The 23,154-nt window shown below is 42.3% G+C and overlaps 1 protein-coding gene across 1 annotated transcript; it reads left to right on the top strand.

The window, feature by feature from the left end:
• Nucleotides 1-1,444: 1,444 nt before the first annotated feature.
• Nucleotides 1,445-21,295, top strand: npdc1b (neural proliferation, differentiation and control, 1b). The gene is made up of 9 exons (XM_004558614.5): nucleotides 1,445-1,788; nucleotides 8,355-8,519; nucleotides 11,112-11,201; nucleotides 11,292-11,486; nucleotides 13,127-13,193; nucleotides 14,187-14,268; nucleotides 16,590-16,669; nucleotides 16,773-16,872; nucleotides 18,288-21,295. The coding sequence occupies exons 1-9, from the start codon at nucleotides 1,719-1,721 to the stop codon at nucleotides 18,357-18,359; spliced, it is 921 nt and encodes a 306-aa protein (XP_004558671.2). The 5' UTR covers nucleotides 1,445-1,718; the 3' UTR covers nucleotides 18,360-21,295.
• The last annotated feature ends 1,859 nt before the right edge of the window (nucleotides 21,296-23,154 follow it).

Raw genomic sequence — 23,154 nt, 5'->3', positions numbered from 1 at the left:
GGTTTTAAGAACCATGACTTTTAACAAAGGTCTTCTGAGTAATGCATTACTTTTTTCTGAGTAATGACTCCAACACTGATCACAACAAAGAGGGCAAACACCTCCAACATGCACCAACATGTGACCACACAGCATGAAGTTCATTTGCATGAATGTAATGATGGTGATCAGCATCATCGGGGTGTTAGACCGCACATAACCTGATTATCAACTGAATCATAAGTGATATCAATAATAATAATAAATAAATTCTTATCTGTACACATACCTAATCACAGTACTTTGTGTGCTGTACACTCATAATTCAAAACTCCCATTGCTGAAAAAAGAGCATTTTATTCAACATATTAAGAACAAAAAACACAGAACAAAAGAAAAGTTAACATAATAATAATAATAATAATAATAATAATAAAAATTAATAATAATAAAATAATAATAATAATAATTAAAAAATTAATAATAAAAATAATAAAAATAATAAAAAAATAATAATAATAATAAAAATAATAAAAATAATAATAATAATTTAAAAAATTAATAATAATAATAATAATAATAATAAAATAATAATAATAATAATAATAATAATAATAAAATAATAAAATAATAATAATAAAAATAATAAAAATAATAATAATAATTTAAAAAATTAATAATAATAATAATAATAATAATAATAATAATAATAATAATAATAATAATATATAAACCAAGTGCAGAGGACACCTTATGGCACTAACTTCATGAACTCTTCGTGGAGATGATCCTCTGCGGTGTCCTGGCAGCCCCCCTGAGAGCAGCCAGAGTGGAGACTTGGTGTTGTGGGTGGAGTAAGATGACTCGAGCAGAGCGTGTGTTCAGTCCACGTCCCTCCTTTTGTACCCAGTGATGTGTTTCCACCCTTCCACATGTTTCTGGGATCAGTGTAGTAAAAATCAAAATAACCGTGTAGCACATGTTTCCGGTTTGTGCATTTCCTTGTTGCTTTCATTCCCACCGGATCTCCGGGTGTAAAGATTAAGTCGACTGTGTTTCCTCTATTTCTTTGTATTTGACGGAGATGTTTTAAGAAATTTGTTGAGTGGACATAATGCCCCACATGTCCAATCGCACATTGCTCGCCTGGTTACACCAGGTTAGCTACAGACCATACAAAGGAGTAGTAGGGCCACATTAAGAAAAAACAATATCATTTTGAGATAAAACTCGAAATTATTTAAAAGAAAAAAGATATAGTTACCATTTCAAGACAAACAGCTGGACCCTCTGAGTGACATCATGCTCCAGGCTCGGTTTAACAAGGATTTAAAGGGTTTCTCTTTTTGCACACAAACATTGTGACGATGAGTATAAAAACATGTGATTCTGCATAAAGTGATATCGGACTTTAGACGCGTTTGATGTCAGCGGCAGGTGAAGGCCGTGCAGCGTGCTTGCGTCATAGCCTGGCGTCGTTCTGCCACAGCTGAGCCTCAGCAGCAGCAGCAGGGACTGCTGTCCGGTAGGAGCAGGGCCGGAGGAAAATGCAGACATCCTGCGGAAAACACGCAGAGCAGCGTCCCGACGACACTCGCTGATCCTCGTGTCTTCGCCGTTTTTCGTTATTGCTTTGTCTTCTTGCGTCCCTCTCCTCTCTAAACACCGGAGGATGGGGGAATGATCAGTGCCGCCACCATCTCCCCGTCCTCCGCCTTCGTCTGGTGTCTGTGCCCAGGATGAGGGCTCGTCTGCTCGGACACACGGTGGTGTTCGTTGCCCTCTTGGCGCTGAGAAGCTGCCTGGCAGGTAAGGAGACGCATTTGGAGGCTTTATGAAACCGCGCGGGGCCTCCGGCACTGCGCACCATCACCCTGGGAACAGTTCTCATTGTGGAGGTGCTCTCTACAGAAATCCGTCTATGAGGATGACATCTAATGGGCATATGTTAGCCCAGTGAATATATGAAGCCAGTTACTGTTTGCTCCATTCAGTGTGTATATTGCTGTGTATATTATGGGATTTCAGTCTAAAGTGATTTGATGTTGTCAGCCTGCAGGGACAGTGTTTATCCTAACGGGGATTGTCTGTTTTTACCTGCATATACTGATTTATTTGAAGATGACTCAGATGACACTGAGTCAGTAACAGCTGCCGTATGAAAAAGAAGTTAAAGGTGACGCTACAGCATAGCTTGTAATGGTTGCATCATGCTGGTCGTCACTGAGTCTTTCGTTTCCAGGGTTAAGATGTGCACATATGTTTGCTGGGCTGTAGTGCATGCATGCCAGCGCAGTGCAGACAGTGGGGGTGGTACTACAGTAGTTCTGGGGTATTCTCACCCTGTGATGTGTGGTGTTGTGTCAGGCTGGAAGAGCACAACTGCACAGATCCTATTAGGCAGCGAAGAGGAAGAATATGTTTTCCAGGTGTTGTTCCACATGCATTTGTTAGCAAATCTGTTATCTAAACAGAGTTTGTTTGCTGTGGCCTGGAGGTTCTCAGGAGCACATTCCTGATGTCACAGCTGAAGAGCTCCCTGTCACAGACGTCAGCGGCCACGTAGAGTCATGCTGATGACACAGGTCTGAAGTTCCAGTTCCTTTTATAGCTCATATCTATAGATCTGTGATGCTTTTAAAATCAATATACATCATTTAAAAAAACAGCTGTTTCTGTTTCCAGTGGTGGATTAACCCACATTTGGTGCTTTAGTTATTGTGTGTGGCAGAATGGGGGTACATACAGAACTGATCCATAACATATCACAGTCTGTGTGGTCAGTGAAAGAACATGCCGCTCAGTTCACCGTGGTAGCCCACTGTCTAATACTTCATGGACAACAATGGTTTTATGGGCATTAATGGCCATTTGTAAATTAGCGCTTGCTGGATGCACAAACAACCTGAACGCCTAAAACGTGCCAGGGATCAGCTGGTGTTCTTATCATGTAGTATCTTTATTCAAACAAAGGTTCAAACGAGTGTTTGTCAGATGAATGAACTGTTAAGAATCTCGGTTCGTTCAGTTTAGACACGTCAGGCCCGTAGCGATGACTGTTGATGAGCTAAATCTAGACTCCTGTTCGGGGTGTTCGACCACAACCTGATTATGGACCGTGCTGTGTGATGGAGACCACAGCTGCTGTCTTATTTCTGTGCAATGTGCTTGGGTAACATATGGGCACTCTGCCTAATGAGTGGGCATTTAAAAAGTGATTTTTGAATAATTAAAGGTTTTCAAGTAAATGTTTAAGTCTCCGTAGCAGTTAATATTCCTAAAGAGGGATGTTTTTGCTGTACTGGAAATAAAAATGATAGAAATGTATTCATTTGCTTCTCATTGCCTGATTTATTTTAGCTTCGTTTTTGTTTGTTTGTTTTTTAGGTATAACGTGTAAATCCACTAGACTGTGTTATGTTTAGCAAACTGTAACAGTCAGAAAACAAAATGCGAACTACCTTTGCACAACTTTATAGAAAGTATGGCGATCCAATCTCATTCTACACATGGAGCTGTTAATGCTTAATTAGGTCAATGCCAGTTTGATGCAAGCTGTTATAGTTAAAGACTTACAGTAACGAGGAAATACACCAAGTATGCTGATCCCTCTAAAAAACCCTAAAATATTTTGGTGTGCTGTTTCTTTACTACCCATTTGAGATTTGTAAGATTTTTATCAGAAGAATTCTTATTATATTTCTGTTTTATTTGTAACACATCACATTTTATTATATGTGTTTATTTCTATGTGTGTGATTATTAAATGGCCGCATACTCACATACATATTTATGTAAATGAGGGAAGGTAGTCAGGACTAATCTGATTACACTACCAGAAGGAGAGATTGTAGACAGGAGTACAGCTACAAGGAATACAAAGAATTCCACAGGGAAATGGGAACCAACAGGCCAGGAAAGCCACAACACCAAACACCTGCACACGGTCACACAAGTCCTTAGGAACTGATACAGTGGGAAGAACCAGGATCAGACAGAGGCTCAGGCAAGTCCCGAGGAGTCAGCTGAATGCTAAAAACAATCTGCCTGTCGTCAGATACCCTTCATAACCAAGAGGCACCGTCATGGAAGGGCTGGTCCCTGCACAGCATGTCCCACGGGCAGACAGAAGAAGTTATACTGAGAAATCCTACCAGTGGCTGGACTGAAAGACAGCACAGAGGCACTAATCATGGCAGCACAAGCTCTGAGCACAAGATCCATAGAGGCTGGGGTCTATCACACCAGGCAAGACCCCAGGTGCAGGCTGTGTAAAGACGAGACAATCCAGCAGGGTGCATGGCATACATGGAGAGCCATAACATTACTGACTGGCATAGTAATACAGGAACATTTGTGCCGAGTATAGTCCTGGGATCAATTAGCCAGTGACTGACGAAGCCCCATGCCACCCTAAAATCATGGTTGTAAGTGTTAAGCTGACCATCTGTCTGTCCATCTGGCCTAGATACAGCAGGCTGCCCTGACTGGCCCACCAAGTTTATTGTGGTAGGAAACAGTTGGTGCTGTTCTCTGATCCCTGTTGGTCTGCAGGTGCACATTAAAAAAATGGTAAATGGCCTGTATTTATATAGCGCTTTTCTAGTCCCTAAGGACCCCAAAGCGCTTTACACATCCATTCACACACACATTCACACACTGGTGATGGCAGCTACATTGTAGCCATAGCCGCCCTGGGGCGCACTGACAGAGGCGAGGCTGCCGGACACTGGCGCCACCGGGCCCTCTGACCACCACCAGTAGGCAACGGGTGAAGCGTCTTGCCCAAGGACACAACGACCGAGACTGTCCAAGCCGGGGCTCGAACCGGCAACCTTCCGATTACAAGGCGAACTCCCAACTCTTGAATCAAGATCGTTTAAGTGTCTAAACGATCTTTGGGGACTCGGAATTCAGGAATAGAAACCAATATTATTGGCAAACAGATCTGAAGTTCCTTTGTCTTTTAAGGAAACACACTTAGTTATTTTCATCTACGGTGTGTGAAGGTTTGTGGATTCATCACTGACGTCTGAACCTCAGACAAATAGTCAACACAGTCAGAACTATGTGGGACATCCACTCTTCCATTAAGGCCCTTTCTGAAACAGTAAATGTATCAACAGAAGTCCCAGATGTGTCTCTCAGGTGCTATGTAATGTCTTTGCCAGATTGTTTTCCTACTTCTCTAGAATGTTACATTCAGATATAGTTCATCAGCTGCAGATAGCTGTTTAGGCTTGCCACTTTTTTTCCATCTATTTATCCAATGTCCTCAGAATACTTAAGCGACTCCATGCCAAGATCTGGCAAATGTTAAGCTAGTGGATATGGAATACCTGACTTTAAAGTGCAATTCTTTTTATTTATCCAGAGGACAGCAATGTAACATTTCGAGTGTTGTGTACATTCCCACCTCTGCAAAGGATGCACCACATGATCAGTAAGCACAAAAACACACATTTGGACAGTGTTCGCATCATTCTAGGAGAATGTAATCACTGGAACGTTTGAAAAAGCACGCCAAAACTGTTACAGTAACATCAGGAAGGCATGCACTGAACCAAGCCTTTGGTAAATCTGACCATGTGACATGTCTGCTAAGATCTGCCTACATCAGACAGCTAAAGGCTAGCCTAGTCACAGTGAGAGCTATTAATACCAGGACAGAAAGTGCACTGGTGCCACTGGTACTCATGTGCTGGCCTGCTGTACCTGGATAGCAATAGAACCTACGCTTTTCCTGGATTACAGTTCTGTCTTCAACACAATCAGACCAGGAAAGTTGGACTTTCTAACCTCCAGAGCAGAGGTGTTCAGGATGGGAGGCAGGGTCTCCTCTGAGCTCACCGTCAGTCTCAGCCCTAAACTCTTCACCCTGTGCGTCCATGACTGTGTTGCCACCTAGCTTGACACTGGCAGGATCGAGTATGCTGATGACACGAGCATCCTGGGCCTCATAAAGCTGCCGGAGGAGTCCAGTTACAGGCACGTCATCTAAAACATCACGGCCCAAACAGAGGAGAATGACCTCTTCAACATAGACAAAACATCTGAAATAAGCGTAAGATTTCAGGAAAAATGCAACTAACTAAAATAAAGAATAAACTGAACTCTGATCGTGGAAAATAACTGAAGTAAAACAAGTGCTTATGTGAAGAGGTGGTACAGGAGTGGACTGACACACGGCTGTGGGGGTCCCTGTGGTACCAACTCTATCATCAGAGATGGTTATCATCCAGGTCACAGCCTCCTCTGAACATCCAGCCTGAGCCGAGCAGAGTCTGATGATATGCACACAGCACGCTTCCATAACAGCTCCTTTCCTGCCACAGTATTCCTGATGGGAGAAACAAAATAAGGACAGACACACGCACAATCTAATTTAGTTGGTGCAATACACATTTCAACATGCAATACATCTCTAAATGACAAAGGTTTTCTCATACCACGGCGCTCTCTGAAACTACTTGACATGTTTTTTTTCTACCTATGTTTATCTGACCCTGACTCTCAGCTCTGCACAGTATTTTCTATGTACCCACATCTAGTGTATGTGTACAAATGACAAATAAAACACTTTATGTGTATCTTTAAAGGCTATTTGGGAATCATCTTGTTAATACAAAAATTAGTTTTACACATGTTAAACTGTGTGTGTAGACACAACAGCCCTTCATAGTTGGCTTTTTGATGCTTGAATAATTTATACGTCACCATTAACTCTGTTAACTGACTTAACACACAAAAACTGTTTGTTCAGGTGCAAAGATTAGACTGAAACGGTTGAAAAAGCAGCCAGTGTCCATAAAAACGACATTCCAAAGCCTGGAGAGCTGTTGCTTGGGCAGATGTTCCAAAGACAGGAAGTGCAGTGGTACAGACCAGAACATCTGGTTTAACAAGCTGTACCACCACATCTGTTGTATCTGTCTGCTTGTTCATTACACACCACTGTACAGTTGTGTACAATGTTGCTGTTTTTCCCCTAAACCTCTGATGAGAAAGCCTAATTTCTGCTATTGGACACCAAAGAAATGTCAACTTTCACAAATTATGCAAACATGCAAAGCACTTAGCTGTGTCTCAAATCAAAGACATTTCTTCTGGCTTTTTTAAACTACAAAACAAACAACTGGACAGTCTGGGCAATGAGCTATTTTATACATTTAGCTCTTACAGTTTAAGTCCAAAGAGTTGTGCTGGCAGACTTCCTTATTTGTCACAGCAGCTTTTTCTTCATCTCATAGAAAAACAGTTAAACATGTGACTTCTTTCACTGAAGATCAAAGTGGGCTGTATGTGGCCCACAGTGTAAAACGACTCTGACACCACTGGCTTAAAGCTCCCTTAAAACTTATCAGGCTAATTGTTAGTTGGAAGGAATACACAAAGAGATGAAAGGGCTTCATTAAGACTTTGCTCAGTACTTTATATTTTTATAAATATTTAGAAAATTAGCACCAAACTGAAGAGAATATCTTGTTTGATATATTTGTCCCTTAAAGACTTTTTCAAAAATATTATTAAAATGCTACAAACAGTGCTTAGCCTCGCACATAGAATATCTCAGAGTACTTTAGCCCGGCTCGTTCAGCTCCTGTGTGGGTTTGTGATGCATAAAGAAAAAAAGTTAGCAGCTTGTTTCCTGATCTGACAGAAATTTGTTCATTTGCAAACAGACGTGTAGTTTCTGTAGAAGTCTGTCAGGAAAAGACACGTTTTTGGGCTCATTTGCTAATTTCATTTTCTGTTGAACACGATGAGATGAGCGTTTTGTAAGGTCCTCATTAGCATTCAGAAGTGTATAAAACATGCTTCAGGACGGTCCTGCTTAATCACCTGTTTGACAAGTTGGTACCATTGAGGGTCCAGTGTCACTTTGTTGGTTTCACTTACGGATCTCTGCTTGTCTGAGGAGACTTTCTGTCTTTTTTTGTTTTTACACTCAGTGTAATGTAGCACGGCTCAGTTACCGTCACAAGTCTGTCAGAGTAGCTGTTCTCTGTTTCCACTAAGTGAATATTTGTTAGAAATTCAAGCTGCTGGAGAAGAATATCATGTGTTTTTATGCCTCCATACTGGTGCTAACCAACAGAGGAGGCGTCACTCTGTTGGCATGTTAACACATGTCTAAGATCTAAAACATACATAATGAATTGTGTGCTGTTGTAATGATTCTGTCACTAATGGCCTGAGAGAGGATTTCACTGTAAATCCAGGGAGCAAAATGTGACCACTGAGATGCTGAAATAAAAACGTAATTAAAGTAAAATAAAAATTCTAAGTGTAAAATGAAAATAGAAACGTGAGACGTCTTCACTTCAGAGTATTTTGAAAAATAGTGCTGTGCTGTGTCGTATGTTCATGTACAGGTTCTCCTCTGTGCCCTCGGAGTTTAGAATGTGCCCTGGCAGGAAGACACTTCTGCCGGCCTGGCAGCTCCCACTGTGGGCCTTGTCTGCGCCCCCTGGTGGAAAACTCCCGTGGACGCTGCGTGGTCAAGAGGAGACATGCTCCTCACATTCATTCTGTTAAAGGTAGGTGCTCCTACCTCATATTACTCACTCTTTTCACAGGATGACCAGAATGTTCTGTATTCACGCAATTAGATTCTGTATTCCAACTTTTAGTGCATATTAGTTCCTGCAGAACATGCATTAACTTTTTGTACAAGATCTTCCAACAGGTAACCTGAGATATAGTAAATATGTGAGAAGTCATGGGAGTCATGTTTGACCAGGACATGTCCTTCAACGCACATATTAAACAAATATGTAAGACTGCGTTCTTCCATTTGTGCAACATCTCTAAAGTTAGAAATATCCTGTCTCAGAGTGACGCTGAAAAACTAGTTCATGCATTTATTACTTCCAGGCTGGACTACTGTAATTCATTATTATCAGGAAGTCCTAAAAACTCCCTGAAAAGCCTTCAGCTGATCCAAAATGCTGCAGCAAGAGTCCTGACAGGGACTAGAAAGAGAGAGCAGATTTCTCCTGTTTTGGCTTCCTGTTAAATCCAGAATTCAAAATCCTGCTGCTCACATACAAGGTCTTAAATAATCAGGCCCCATCTTATCTTAATGACCTTGTAGTACCATATCACCCTATTAGAGCACTTGGCTCTCGCTCTGCAGGCCTACTTGTTGTTCCTAGAGTATTTAAAAGTAGAATGGGAGGCAGAGCCTTCAGTTTTCAGGCCCCTCTTCTGTGGAACCAGCTTCCAGTTTGGATTCAGGAGACAGACACTATCTCTACTTTCAAGATCAGGCTTCAAACTTTCCTTTTTGCTAAAGCATATATTTAGGGCTGGACCAGGTGACCCTGAATCCTCCCTTAGTTATGCTGCAATAGATGCACTGGGTGTTTCTTCTTCACTCACTGTGTGTTAGTAGACCTCATACAATTCTGAAGAATTTCTCAGGTTTTGAACATTGAAACCAGTTTTTCCAGTAACAAAGTATTAAATCTTCAGTTCCTAATTGGTGGTGTGACTGGTGCACTGATGGTGATAGAGGGAATCTGAGTGTCTGTAACATCCATCATAATGGAGCTGCTAACTAAACGAGAGTTTGAGTGGTGTGCTGAGGAAGAGGAGATGAAATCCCTGAGAGTGGGATGATGACCAAACACTGCACAGACCAAAGTCACTCAGACTGTGTGTAGACGTGCAGGTTCTTTCACTCACTGCTGGACTGAGCCTGGCAGTTTCTGGGTTGAAAGTTGAAGTCCGTATTATAAGTGTGGTGTCAGTGACCAGAGAGTGAGGTGAAAAACAATGTAACAAAGATGGGTCATTAACATTTGTTCCATAAATACTAGTACTACATACATGCATATATTGATTAAAGAAGTATTATTAATCTAACTTCTGGATCTGTTATATTGTTGCAAGTTGTGACGTTTGTCTCTCTGTTCATTAATATGGCCACACCTCTTTGGTAGAGTTGGAGAAGTGAGTGCGTACAGACGGTTTGGACAAATGAAGCTCCGCACTGGAAACACAACGACTGCCTGCAAACAACTCATTTAACCGATTAACAATTTCCTTAGAAGCAGTTCCACATGTTCCATGTTGTCATGTTTCAACTAACTCGTTGTTGCTGGATGTTCACTGTGTGTGTGTGTGTGTGTGTGATGAAACATACTTCATAATGAGGGTGATGCCTCCCAGGAAAATGGCCCAGAAGACCCAGAGGATCTGCAGCCCTCCAACAGTACTGAAGACTCAAAGCCATACATCTCCATGACAACTGCGTGACCACTCCAGCAGAAGGAGGGAGGCCTCAGACTCAGTGAGCCCTCATGGTCAAAGGGCAAGAGCCCTAGAGAACCAGAGGTCAGCTCTCCTGGAGCACTGGCATGTCTCTCACACGGCACACATACAAACATACCGAAGATGCAGGAGCCCATTGCTCCTCCCACTCGTCACTGTTGGGAGTGATATGTTGGGTGCATGTGTTGGTGTATATGAGTGTAGGAGGTGCAAAGGCAGCTTATAACTGCAAACAACAGTGCTATTAAAACTGTGAAGCTGTTCACCCTGTGTACATCAGCACAACTCTGGTCATACCACCTACTCCATACTGTGCTTGGATGTATAAGTAGGAGACAACACGGAGCAGTAGCTGATGATTTTGTGGTATGGGGTAAATATCCATACCACAAAACTCACACACATACACACCCCAAGTCCAGCACCCTGATCCATGAGAGGCCGATCCATGTGCAGTCTGTGTAAAGATGCACTCCCAGGGTGGTCGAGAATGGCCGACCTAGCATCCTATTCCAGATACAGACAGACAAAATGACAGTGGTGGTAGACAAACAGAAGAAGACGGCCGTACTGATCGATGCAGCGATACTGAATGACAGCAACATCAGGAAGAAGGAACAGGAGAAGCTGGAGATGTACCAAGGGCTCAGAGAAGAGCTGGAGAAGATGTGGGTGAAGGTAACTGGTCCCAGTGGTAATTGGAGTACTTGGTACAGTGACCCCCAATCAGAGATCTCTGTCCAGAAGAGCGCAGTTCTAGGAACAGCTAAGATACTGCTCGGTGGTGGACCTGAGCTTTAGTAAACAAATGTTTAGATGAAGATGGTAAGAATCCTGGTGTTGTGTTCCTCCAGATAAAGTGAGCCCATACCCTGAGCTCGATGAGGAGATTGACTTTCTCTCTGCAATCATCAGGGAACAGAGACCCGAGTCCTACAGCTCAGGTATTACACTCTTCTTCTTATCCATATTTGCTATGTGACAAAATTCCCTAATGAAGTAATAAATCCACACTCTTTACTTTCTGGTATTAGCCCCATCCTCCCAGGAGATCACATCCAAGCAGTTTGAAGAGCATGGCTACACTCACAGAGCATCTTCTGTGGAACAGCCTCCTACTCAGAGTGTCCTGCTAACTAGCATCGCTTCACCCACCCCTAGAAACCACACTGCCGCTCTGAGCAGTCCCATCATCCTCCGCTACCCTCCTGACGACCATGTCTTCATCAGTAAGTCTTTCTGTCCTTGAGTTAGGACCCAGCTTAATTTCAAGAGAGCTATAGAGTCGTTTTGAATAATAGAACAGAAGACGTCACCTTACAGAGGCCGCTGTGAGGATTCAACTTAAACTACTTTTCACCACATGTGTGAAAAAAGTAATTGTGCAGTAAAATGGATAAAGCCGACGCCTCCTCCTGATCTCGCTGTATTTCAGTCTACCAACATTGTCCTGAGTGCTGTGGTGTGTACTTAACACACACACACACACACTACAGGAGGTACCGTTTAATTAAACGAAATCGAGTTTGGGTTTATGTGCTGCTGCAAGAGGCCATGGTGTAAATCAGCGTCCCCAACCCCCGTTCCATGGACTGGTACCGGTCCGTGAGTCGTTTGGTACCGGGCTGGCAGAGCTGAGGCTCAGCAGGACGTTACTGTCAATGTTGTTGGCGCATTTCAGGAGGACGCTGCTGATACAGTTACACAATCACACGTTTATTATTATATTTACAAAACACCACAGTTTTTGTCTTGGTTGTTGTCATTTTGTTGTGTTTCTCTGCGACACCTTAAAGGTGTCCATGAAAATATTGTCTGACATTAAACCGTCCGTGGAGCAAAAACGGTTGTGACTGCTGGTGTAAAAGTCTTAATCCAGTTGGACCATCATCATCCAGTAGAGCTCCAGAGAAATAGTTCTTGTCCCCTCCTCAAACTGACTTCCCTCTAGAATCGTGTGTAGCAGAAATGTACACCCGCATTAAAACCACAATCTTCACACATAACTTTTTAAATAAATCACTTTATCAACGTGAGACCTCATCAAAATGATCAAATATGCAATCGTTTTCAGGATTTTAATCATTTAAGTGCCAATTTAGATTTGAATTATAAGTTATTCATTAAAAAACACATGAAAAAAACCTAATTATTTCCCATGTACTGAGCATTAAAGGGATGGGCCACAGGTGGGGCTTGGATATGTCAAATATTAGCAACACAGCTCTTTGATTGCATTAGTATCGGTGTCAGATTTTAATTTTTGCACCCTCTGGACACCAAAAATGGACACGCACAGTATTTGCAATAAAATCTTCAAACAAGTGCACGCGTCATTGGTACCAACAGACATAATCATGTGACAAAAATACGTAAAACCAGAGGGGATGATGAGAATTCCCCAAAAGAGATGCTGACTTGGATTTGCTATGGTCGGTGTGGGAGGCACATGCACTCAAGCACACATAATCAACAATTCAGCCTCCAGCCAAGTTCATGGGTTGTCAAATACACAGTTGTCAATAACTCGTCCTGATGTTATCATGTCATGTGTATCGAGTCAAACGAGATCTAAGCCCCGCCTACTTTAAAATCTTGGGACTGAACCTGAGTTTAATGCAGGACACGACAGAACTCAGACGTTGCTGTGATTAGTTCTGCCACACTGCATTACTGTTATCAATGTTGTTGTCTGTGCTGCTGCAGGAAACAGGCCTGACTCACTCACATCTATTTATTTTCAGCTGCTGTCCTTTCAGCTCTTCCCTCATTTCTCCAAGCTTTCACTAAAGGATCATGTCTTACTCTGATGTCTGCAGACCAGCAAACACTTCTATCATTCATGCTGTCTGTTGGTTTCTCCTCTCAGTCATGAGCAGCGTCGTCATTGTGGCAGGTTCCCTGGCACTGCTGGTAGCGTTGGCTTGCTGGGTCAGGTAAGCTTATTATTTTCTCTCTAAGGTGCTGCATAAACCAAAAGGTCCCCACTATCCCTCTCAGGAGTGGACAGGATGGCCTGCAGTTGCACTGTAGACGTATCCATCATCATTATAGTCATTCTGTTAGAGATGCTAAATTGATTGGAACCATTTGATTTACAGTATTTCCATGTAATTTATTGTTTTTCTTATAAATCTTAAAAAGAGATGACAAAGAAACAGAGCTGTTCAATGTGCTCAGAGAGAGAACAGGAAACTGTACGGACAAAAGTATTTGCCAAACGTCTTAATCTTTAAACTCAAGTGTTTTCCTTCCCTTTAGATTCAGACACCGACTGAGCCCTCCAGGCTTACACACACACTTCCTTAACCCAGTGTTTTTGGGTTTTTAGCTGTAAACTTTGCCCCACTCTGAGATCCTAAGCACTCTAGAAGAGGCAGTCACATAGAAGCACACATTTTTATATTTTTCTGAATTGACTTTCCCTCACTAGTCTACCCATCCCTGCCAGTTCCAGGTTTCCCGGGAGTACGTTGTTGGAAACTGTGGACAGTCTTCCTTTCATTACACCGCTACAGGATGGAGGTTTTTATGGTCTGAGAGTCATTTGGGTGACACACTACACATACTTATCACTGAGACGTGTTCTGTGAAGATTGATGGAGAAAAAAAATCTATTTTTAAATGAATCTGAAAGATAACAAAATATTGAAACAGACAGTTTTCAGACCTGCGATGTACTCTGTGGTTTCTTAAGTCTTCTTCGTGGCTTGTTTGCATGTAAGTCACAGAGAGCTGAGCTGTTCCAACCATACTGGGAACAACAGAGTCAAGAGCTGCCTCTTGTTGTGAAATTCATGAGATAATGTGTTTTGAACGTTAACTGTCATTGTTAATGTGTTATAATACAACTTATCAGCTCTTTTCAGTCAGCTCCAAATGTTTCACTATGTGTGTTTTGTTGTGTTTATTTTGTTTTATTGTTACAGGTTTCAGAAATATGTTCATATCAATCAGAAAGTGGACTACCCTTCATCTGGACTGATGAGTGCTCAGGCATTCGAGAATTTGGTGAGGAAACGATGTGACTAAATGTTTAGGAGAAAACACACTGAAAATACTTTTCAGTGTCTTTATTTGTCTCAGATCACCACTGCCTTCAATGCTGAGCGATGCAAGGATCTAAACTCTACCACCAATGCTCCACATGCAGTTCATAATCTGAGTGCTGTTTAGTGAGCATAAATGTACACAATGTAAACCCGAAACGCCTTAAACAAAAATCTTAACCTGATGAACTGTATAGAAACAGGAAACACAGGATCTGAGATATTTGGCCCTTCAGTTTCCACCTGCTGCTCACAGGAGCCTCGTCAGAAACGGCCCCGGTGAAAGAATTGTTCGCCAGAAGCAGCTCTTAACCCTTCAAAGTCCGACATCGAAGTAATCGCTGGAAAATTCAATTTTTGGAAAATGCTGTAATTATTTGAAGTTTATATTTTTATCATATTTGCTACATCAGACTTTTTTTTGCAATGTATCAAATTTATTCTAAAAGAAATCCAGCAAACTGATGATGTAGAAGCCTCGAAAACTCAAATATATTGCACTTGGCTTTAATGATGTAAATAAGGGAGAAAACAGTAAGGTAACAGTAACTACATAAAAACTAGGCTGAAAATCAGTGAATTCTAAAATGACGACTCTCAATGTAACACTTGTGGTTTAAGTCATCACCAGTGTGTGAGAGATACTGAGATCAGGAGAGGCACCTTCTGTGGGCATCTGTAAAAAGTCATGATGGAGGCTCTGGGAGGGATTGGGGAAAACTGATGGAATTATGAATTCAGAAAAGTACCATCAGATTTGTTCACTGTTAAAGAGACTCCCTGGTGGATGTCTGCCTTTGGTTCTTATTCCTGGAAGCTGCTGTGCTCTGCTGTAGGTCCACTTGCCCTTCTTCTTCTTCTTCTTCCTCCTTTCCTTCTAAGATTGTTCAGTCTCGAGTCTGCCATCGTATTGTTGCTCCCTGGTAGTTGACAGTACACACACCGAGTGGATCTTGGAGTACAGACGATCCCAGTGCATTCTTCTTTGGCAAATCTCTCAAGCTCCTCTAGATTCGGTACTCTCCTGCTATGGATCGTGATCTTCATTTAATCCCACAGATGTTCAGTGTGATTAAAGTAAAATCTTTGTGCAGGCCAGTCAGGAATGTCCACTTGTTTCTTCTTCCGTTTTGGATTGTGTAGGAAGACAAAGTCATGATCCAGACCCATTTTTTGCTGATGAATGATAAAGGTGTTCTTTAAAAATCTTTATAAATATATGCTTCTTTCTTCACGATTCCTTCTACCTTGACAATATTCCAGTTCCAGCAGAGTATCTGACAGCTAGGATGGTGTAGGTGTTGATTTCCGGGTTATGTTCTTCCCATTCAGCTGACTCTTCAGGAGTCTGACCCTCTGCAGGTATTTGGTGGTTAGAGGGTTTCCTAGCGGCCTCTTCGTGGTTTCCATTTGCCTGAGTAGCCGTCCTCAATGTCTATATGTTGCTTTCTGGTAGTTCGATCCCCTCAGTTCTGTCTACCTTTCCTCTCTTTGTTACCATCCGACTATAATACTCTAGTTCGAATGACATTCCCACGTCATTGTTGTACATTCTAGTGGTGTGATCAGTGAGTCGATGTCTGGTTCACTCCTGCCATACAGCTTGATGTCATCCATGTACAGGAGGTGGTTAACAACTGCTCCATTCTGTAGTCGGTACCCATAGGCAGTCTTGTTAATGATCTGGCTGAGGCCCATACAGAACAGTAGTGGGAGATTTACCAAGCCCCCTGAGCTTGGTAAATCTTGTGCTATTGGCTAAAGCTTGGTGTTGTACGCCACATTCCTAACGAATTCCTGATGAAGATTCTTAAGGTTCTGTTCTTTCTGCAGTTGTAGGCATTCCAGGATCCATGTTTGGGGCACTGAGGGGATTACTTGTAGTCAACCCATAGTTAAGGTTTGGTCCCTCTGGTGTTTCTGCCAGTTCCTTCCTGGCACCCACTCATGTATTGAGCCATGTGCCTGTTAATCTTAGCCGCTATGATGGAGCTTCCATGTGGTGCTGAGCCAAGTTATGGCCAGTAGTTGGACGGGACTGGTTCCTTCTGAGGGTCCTTGGAATCAGGACTGTCCTGCCTTCAGTTATTGTAGGTGTGTCTCATCCATGGACACTCTGGAGTGCAGTTAGCTTCTATAGCCGGTAGGCGTGAATCATGTCAGCGTCTGGTTGCTGTCCAACTCTTCGGGCTTGAGACTCTTTCTTGCATGTCCACTACTGTGATGGTTACTTGTTCAGGAAGGAACCTTCTCATCTCCCCTCTACCCCTTGTTTACTTCCAGCTTGGGGACAAGAAGCTGGCCCACAGTGCCCAAATGTACCACTACCAGCACCAGAAGCAACAGATGCTCTCCCTGAGAAAGTGAGTCGCCCTCCCTGCACAGACATGTTCATCCTACCTTGGCATGTGTATCTCTATCCTGTCTCGCTGTTATCCTTGCTGAATATTTGTGTGTTCTCCGCAGACACAGGGTTGAGCCTAAAGTTCCTGACTCTGCAGCCTCAACAGATGAGGAGAATGAGGATGGAGATTTCACCGTGTATGAGTGTCCTGGACTTGCACCAGTGAGTAAACGCTGCATTCTTATCTCCACATTCAGTAAAAGTTCAACTGTGTCCACTGTGTCATTGTGATGGTGTAATGCTGAGTCAGTGGAATCCATCAACAAGAAATAAGGATAACATTAAGGCATAATGTGGGTACAGATACAGCCACTGAACCGACAGGACAGTTGTGAGTGTGTGACAGATTCCTGACTGATTACAGCTGATGTTTGGCGGTAACGATATTCCCCGCCTGTGATGTGAACGATGCAACCATGAGTAGTAACGCCGCTAAACAGCATTTAGGAAAACTGTTGGTGTGTATCCAAAAGCAGTGTGATGGTGCATCCATTTACACGCTGGCTGCACTGTATATTTATATCTTTTAAATTGGTTCAGGGATTCAGTAAACTCTGACACAACCGGCAGTTCTCACCATTTACACTTTCCCAGTAAGTTATCAGTCACAGTGGAAACGATCACAGTCATATCTGCTTATTTAAGTCGTCTGCCGCTAATCTTAGTGCATCGCTTTTGTGATGTTAAGACTCTGGTTCAAAAATGTTGTGCTGTGAAAGGGACGCTCCGAATCCAGGTGCATGTCCTGCAAATAAGTGTCCAACCTGCAGTATTTAACTAGTTAGCTAGTTAGGCAGCTGTGGGTGTAAAAACTCCATGTGCTGACAGGTAAGAGAGAATTAGAAGTTATTAGCGTTCAACCTGGTCCTAATGAGCGACTGTGCAAACAGCACCCACAGCCAACACTTTGAGATATGAACATGGGAGATTATTTACAGCTGATACTGATTTTATACATTTTCTGTATCATTTCCTGGGATTGTGCAATCAAACCACCATCATCATCATCATCATTGTCATACCCGTCAACCTGAATTTAAGGAATAAATCACACAAAAGTTATGGGAAACTACAGGAACTGTCTGAATAATGACAATGAATAAATAAACCCTTTAATAAGTATTTTAAAAATTATTATGTAGATTATGTCATTTTTATGTAGCTGTCTTAACAGTAGTTTTACTAATAATGTATGGATTGCATAATACACAGCGTGTAATCCAGAAGAAGGTTCATTCAGCACTCACTGTGGCCGGGTTTGTATTGTCTCCAACGCTGTTTCTGTGTGAAGAGCAGGAAGGTTTCTCAGAGATTCTCTATGCAACACTCGACCCTTTCAGCTGCTCTTTCAATCTTTCTGAACTCTGCAGAGTCAGAACAAAGACTTAGAGTCATGAGACGGAAAAGATGGAACACAAAACAAAAAATAAGAGCAAAGTAAGCGCAAAGATATATGAGAAGCATAAGCAAACTAAGGAATAAACTGATGACATTAAACAATAACTGAACTTCCCAGGGCCAAGACAGGAAGTGTGTTAATCTAAGATCTTCCCCTCTGTCTCTTTCTTCTCCTTCAGACGGGGGAAATGGAGGTGAAGAACCCATTGTTTGACGACTCCACCCTCTACCTGCAGAGATTCCACAAATGAACCTGGACACAGAGACGTTTCATGCTCTAAAAGCAGCACCTGTATGTACAAATATTTACACGTCAGTTTAATTGTTCCAGTGCGCAGATCGGACACATACCCTAAACAGCCAAACTACATTTGGTTTTTCCCGTTTTGTTTACATATTTCTTTACTGTTTATTACACACATATGCAACCATACGTGCTCAGCATTTATGAGCTCACTGATAGAACAGGCTTTGCTTTTATTTCAGCATTTTTAAATGGATGTAATGTTGATATGAACACAACTTCTCTTGTGTGTTATGTACACATTGTTTTTCAGTTGATTTCCGTCTTGCTGACACCATGTCTACATGCATCTGCATTCTTACAGTTCATCCAAGAAATTTAAATATTAGACAAAGATAACACAAGTAAATTAAATGTATAACTGAAGGTGTTTGTGATTAAGAGGGGAAAAATCCAAACCTGCACAGCCCTGTGTGATGAAGCGAGTGGGAATGTGGACTGACGAGACAAAGGTTGAACTTTCTGGAAGGTGTGTGTCCCATTGCATCTGGTGTAAAAGTAACACAGCATTTCAGAAATGGGACATCATACCAGCAGTGATATATGGTGCTGCTGGTGTGACAGTCTGGGCTGTTTTGCTGTCTCAGGACCAGAAGACTTGCTGTGGTAAATGCAAACATGAATTCTGCCAACGACCAAAACATCCTGAAGGAGAATGTCCGACTATCTGTTTGTGACCTCGAGCTGAAGCACATTTGGGTTCTGCAGCAGGACAATGATCCAAAGCACACCAGCAGGTCCTCCTCTGAATGGGTTAAGAAACACAAAATGAAGACTTTGGAGTGGCCGAGTCAAAGTCAAGACCTGAATCTGGTTGAGATACTGTGGCATGACCTAAAAAGGTGGTTCATCCTCGGAAGCTGTTCTGTGTGACTGAATTACAAGAATTGTGCAAAGAGGAGTGAGACACAACTCCCCGACAGAACTGCAGAAGACTGCCAGTTATCACAAACTTCGGATTGCAGCGGCTTAACCAGTTGCGCGCACACACACACACACACACACACACACACACACACACACACACACGTATAATTTGAAAATTCTGTATGAACTCAGATGGTCTTGTGTATTTGGTCTACAGCTGACATTGTGTTTTCATGGTTTTGTGAGCTGTAACTAGTGGCTGATATGTACAGGAGCTATCTTACCTCTCAGTCAGTCAGTGTGGCAGGAGGTCCTGAGTACTGTGTCAAATGCACATCTGTTATTCGATTTCTTAATGTGAATTTGTATTTGTTGGGAAAAGACAATGTCATGTATAACACGTTAAACTTGATGCATTCGACTTTTGTACCCATTGTGACGAAAGCAGCGAGGAGCCACACCTTCACGTTCTACATCCCCGCCCAGTTTTACTTTGAAGAGGTCTCGACCTGCTGAGGCGTCAACAAAAATATGAGAAAAAAGGAAAATTACATGTAGCTGTGGACACGTCGCCATAAAAGAAACTTAAAATCAAAGAATCCGAACAAAAGAAACGACTGAGAATATTTTAAAAACGGCGCCGGCCACAGTCCCCAGAAATATACAACTTAAAGCGTCGCAGAAACAGCGTTCCCTTTATGCATCAACAGCTGCAGTGTGCGATTGCAGCCTTTTCCAACATTGAACTGATTCCAAAGCTTTTAAATTTACTCCCTGGGAGATGGGGACATTTTGAAATGTATTCTAGAGAAAGCAGAACATGTGTTGGCACACACTGGATCAGGTTTTCTTTCCTTTGTCAAATCTATGTTTGTGCATTTTACTTTGTCCTGCATAATAATCACTCAAAGAACATGAAGTTTGATTTATGATTTTATTTAAATATTATGGATTGAATATTACACTCACTGTTACGATATTTCCATCGATGCATAAATGCAAACGTGCAACAAATCCTCCCTTTATGATCGTTCAAACTGTTTACCTGCACTGTACAGAGTGTTTCTGTCATTCATCATCATGTAAAGGCCATCCATATAATTCAGCTGCCCGTGTTCCAGGGCTTTTACATTACACTGCATTAGTTTTATCCAATAACCTGCCTACTGAAGGTACAGTATGCAGTCCATGTAGTGGGCTCTGCCTAATAAAGCGCACCGTTATAATCAATGCAGAAATCTCCTTTTCTTTGCAGACTTCATAACGGTCTCTGTCACTAACAGCAGAAACTCTGGATTTTTATGTTGACTGGGCGTTCTCTGCTTTTCCTGTACTAGAGCTGTTCGTCTGACCTGGTTAGGACTTAATATGCACAGCTGCCTTTCTATATATGCTCATATCGCCCCACATAGCTCATAGATATTCTTCATACATGTAGAATGAGTGTCCAGCTGCAAACAGTGAAACAGTCCAGGAAACCTGGATGTAACCGCGTCTCTCAGGAAAGCCGCTGTCTGCGGCTCTTTCTTCATCCTGCTGCCGTCCTCCTCAGCCTGTCAGCACTTCCATACTGGAGGAACACATTAATCTGCACTGGAGCTGCTCATGTTCGAGTGTCCACGTCCAAACTCACATATGTACCAGGGAATATTAACACGGAAGCCCTTTACTATGTTAAACAGACTGTTGAATCCAAACCTCTTAAGCTTGTGCAGCAAAATGAGTCGTTGGATGAGGAATTACAAGAAGAGATGTAATTCTCATGTTGTTTGTCTTTGTAAAGACGTTCTGCAGCTCTGCTTCACCAGTGCTGAGCAAAAGCCCAGCTGGTTGTCTTTATTTGCTCCTTCTTTCTGTGTACAACAAGTCATTCTCTACATGAGCTACATGTGAGACTGTTTGAAGGCTAAGTGTTATGATTCTGTACATTTAGGACAACTTCATTACTTCATGTTTAGCATGCTTGTGGATATACCAGAGCTGAAAGAAATAAATATTTATATAATCGCTGTCTGAGTAGTTGTAAAGTGTTTGTTTTTCTTTCTTTGTTGGTTTTTTTGCATCATCTTAATCCAATATTTCATAGGTTAGCAAATATTTCTGTCCAATCTTAATTCAAGGAGGAATGTTTCTCTGGTATGAAACTGAACCCTGCTGTTTCACAAACCTGTACATATGCAGTAAACATGCACTGCATCGACATCAGCACTGTGACAACTATATATTATCTTTTTGTTTTTGTTAATAAAACATTGTATAAAAGTTTAAATATGATGGTTATGATTAAGACCTGAGCACTCTGTGAAAGCCTTACTGTATCTGCTCTGATTACTGATATTCAGGCAAATGCATGGTCTTCCTAAGGGCCTAAACATACTGTAAAACTCTACACATGCATCAGGTCTTTTGAGGATTTGGAGAATATAAAAAGGCTCCACAGCGCCACGTCTGAAAGTATTCCCAGCGTGCAGCTGACCATATGGTCCACAGCTGTAACAACCCAACACATAAAAAAACGCTGTGTGGGTCCGTGGTGCATCACACATGTCTTACTCTTTCAGGTACAGCTTCAAGGTGGTTGATCAGAGCCATCTCAAATTTTGTCAGAAAAATGTAAAGGTGTTACTTTATGTTCAAAGTTGTGAGTTTTAATCCGAGGACATGACCCTAGCATCATGAGAACTTTTGATATGTTGCCATGAAGCATGCAATTTCAGACTAAAAAACAGCGTGTCCAATGTGTACAGGGACTGAAAGTTTCTCGCACCGAGGGTAAATCGAGACTTTACAGAGTCCAGGCCCTCTCCGTGACACTGCTTCAAGAGTCAGAGCTGTGTGTTGAGGCGAGCCTGACTATATTAGCCAGTATCTCTCAACCTCACACACCAGCTCAAGCTTCTTCCATGTCCCAGTAGCCCAATAGATTGGATTGCCAGGGCCTCTGCCGTTGGCCGCCACCCAACACACATTGCACCCAAACCCAATGGTGTCTCCTGAAGGGGGTCGGCCTATCGCAGAGCAGGCCCCATGGGGAAAGCTTCAGCCACCAGGTCCTCTCCGTTGAGCTCCTTCCCCAGGCCTGGCTTCAAGTTGGGGCCCTGGTAAACCTATCCTGGGCAGGATACAGTAGCTCTTGCTTATTCCTCTTTTGTAAGTGTTAACTGAATTGTTTTTGGTCTGCCCCCTTCACCCAGAACCAATTTGCCTTAAGAGACCCTACCAGAGGGTAAAGCCTGACAACATAGGTCCTGGACTCATAGGGTCACACAAACCCCTCCACCATGGTAAGGTGGTGGCATTATTATTATTACTATTCTCATTATTATTATTCTTAAAAACATTTTTCTAATACATTAAGCTGCCAAAACAGCTCTGGCTCGTTAGGCCATGCACACTCATAGGTCGTTGCTTCAAGCCTACGATCACACTCTGAAATCCTAAATATTGGGACGTGGGTGTGTTCTGGGTATTGCCATATGTGATGGAGTTCATTATGCTTCCTACTGTCCAAGAATACTGTTGACATGCTGACGTTGCATCAACACCAGGTCTCAGGGTTTCAGAATATTGCATTTCAGATTGTTGCAATCATCTCTGTGCTGCAGCATAAGTGCACCAGGCTCCAGTTTTTTACCAATTATGTGGTCATGATTGACATTGTGCCTGCAGACAGCTTCAAGTACAAGTGGAAAAAGGCTTCAGAAACCACTGAGCTCCAGGCTCCATGGTACACATACATGCACCCTGTCAGTCCCACAGCTACAGTGTATTTATCTTACAGACATTCTCTGACAATCTGAATGGGAGCAGTTTGTGTCATGGTCCTGCGACCATGACTCAGTGACTTTGTGTTTGTGTTCTTTATTGTTATTATT

This window comes from Maylandia zebra, linkage group LG12 (genome assembly GCF_041146795.1).
Source record: "Maylandia zebra isolate NMK-2024a linkage group LG12, Mzebra_GT3a, whole genome shotgun sequence".
NCBI lineage: Eukaryota > Metazoa > Chordata > Actinopteri > Cichliformes > Cichlidae > Maylandia > Maylandia zebra.
The sequence above is the reverse complement of the archived record's forward strand: the minus strand, read 5'-3'. Positions and strand labels throughout refer to the sequence as shown.

What these genes read in the sequence shown, in the direction of transcription:
- npdc1b (XM_004558614.5), top strand. Translation starts at nt 1,719, where the DNA reads ATGAGGGCTCGTCTGCTCGGACACACGGTGGTGTTCGTTGCCCTCTTG. An exon ending in GCGTTGGCTTGCTGGGTCAG is followed by an intron (nt 13,194 to 14,186) that starts GTAAGCTTATTA and finishes TTATTGTTACAG; the next exon opens with GTTTCAGAAATATGTTCATA. An exon ending in CTCAGGCATTCGAGAATTTG is followed by an intron (nt 14,269 to 16,589) that starts GTGAGGAAACGA and finishes GTTTACTTCCAG; the next exon opens with CTTGGGGACAAGAAGCTGGC.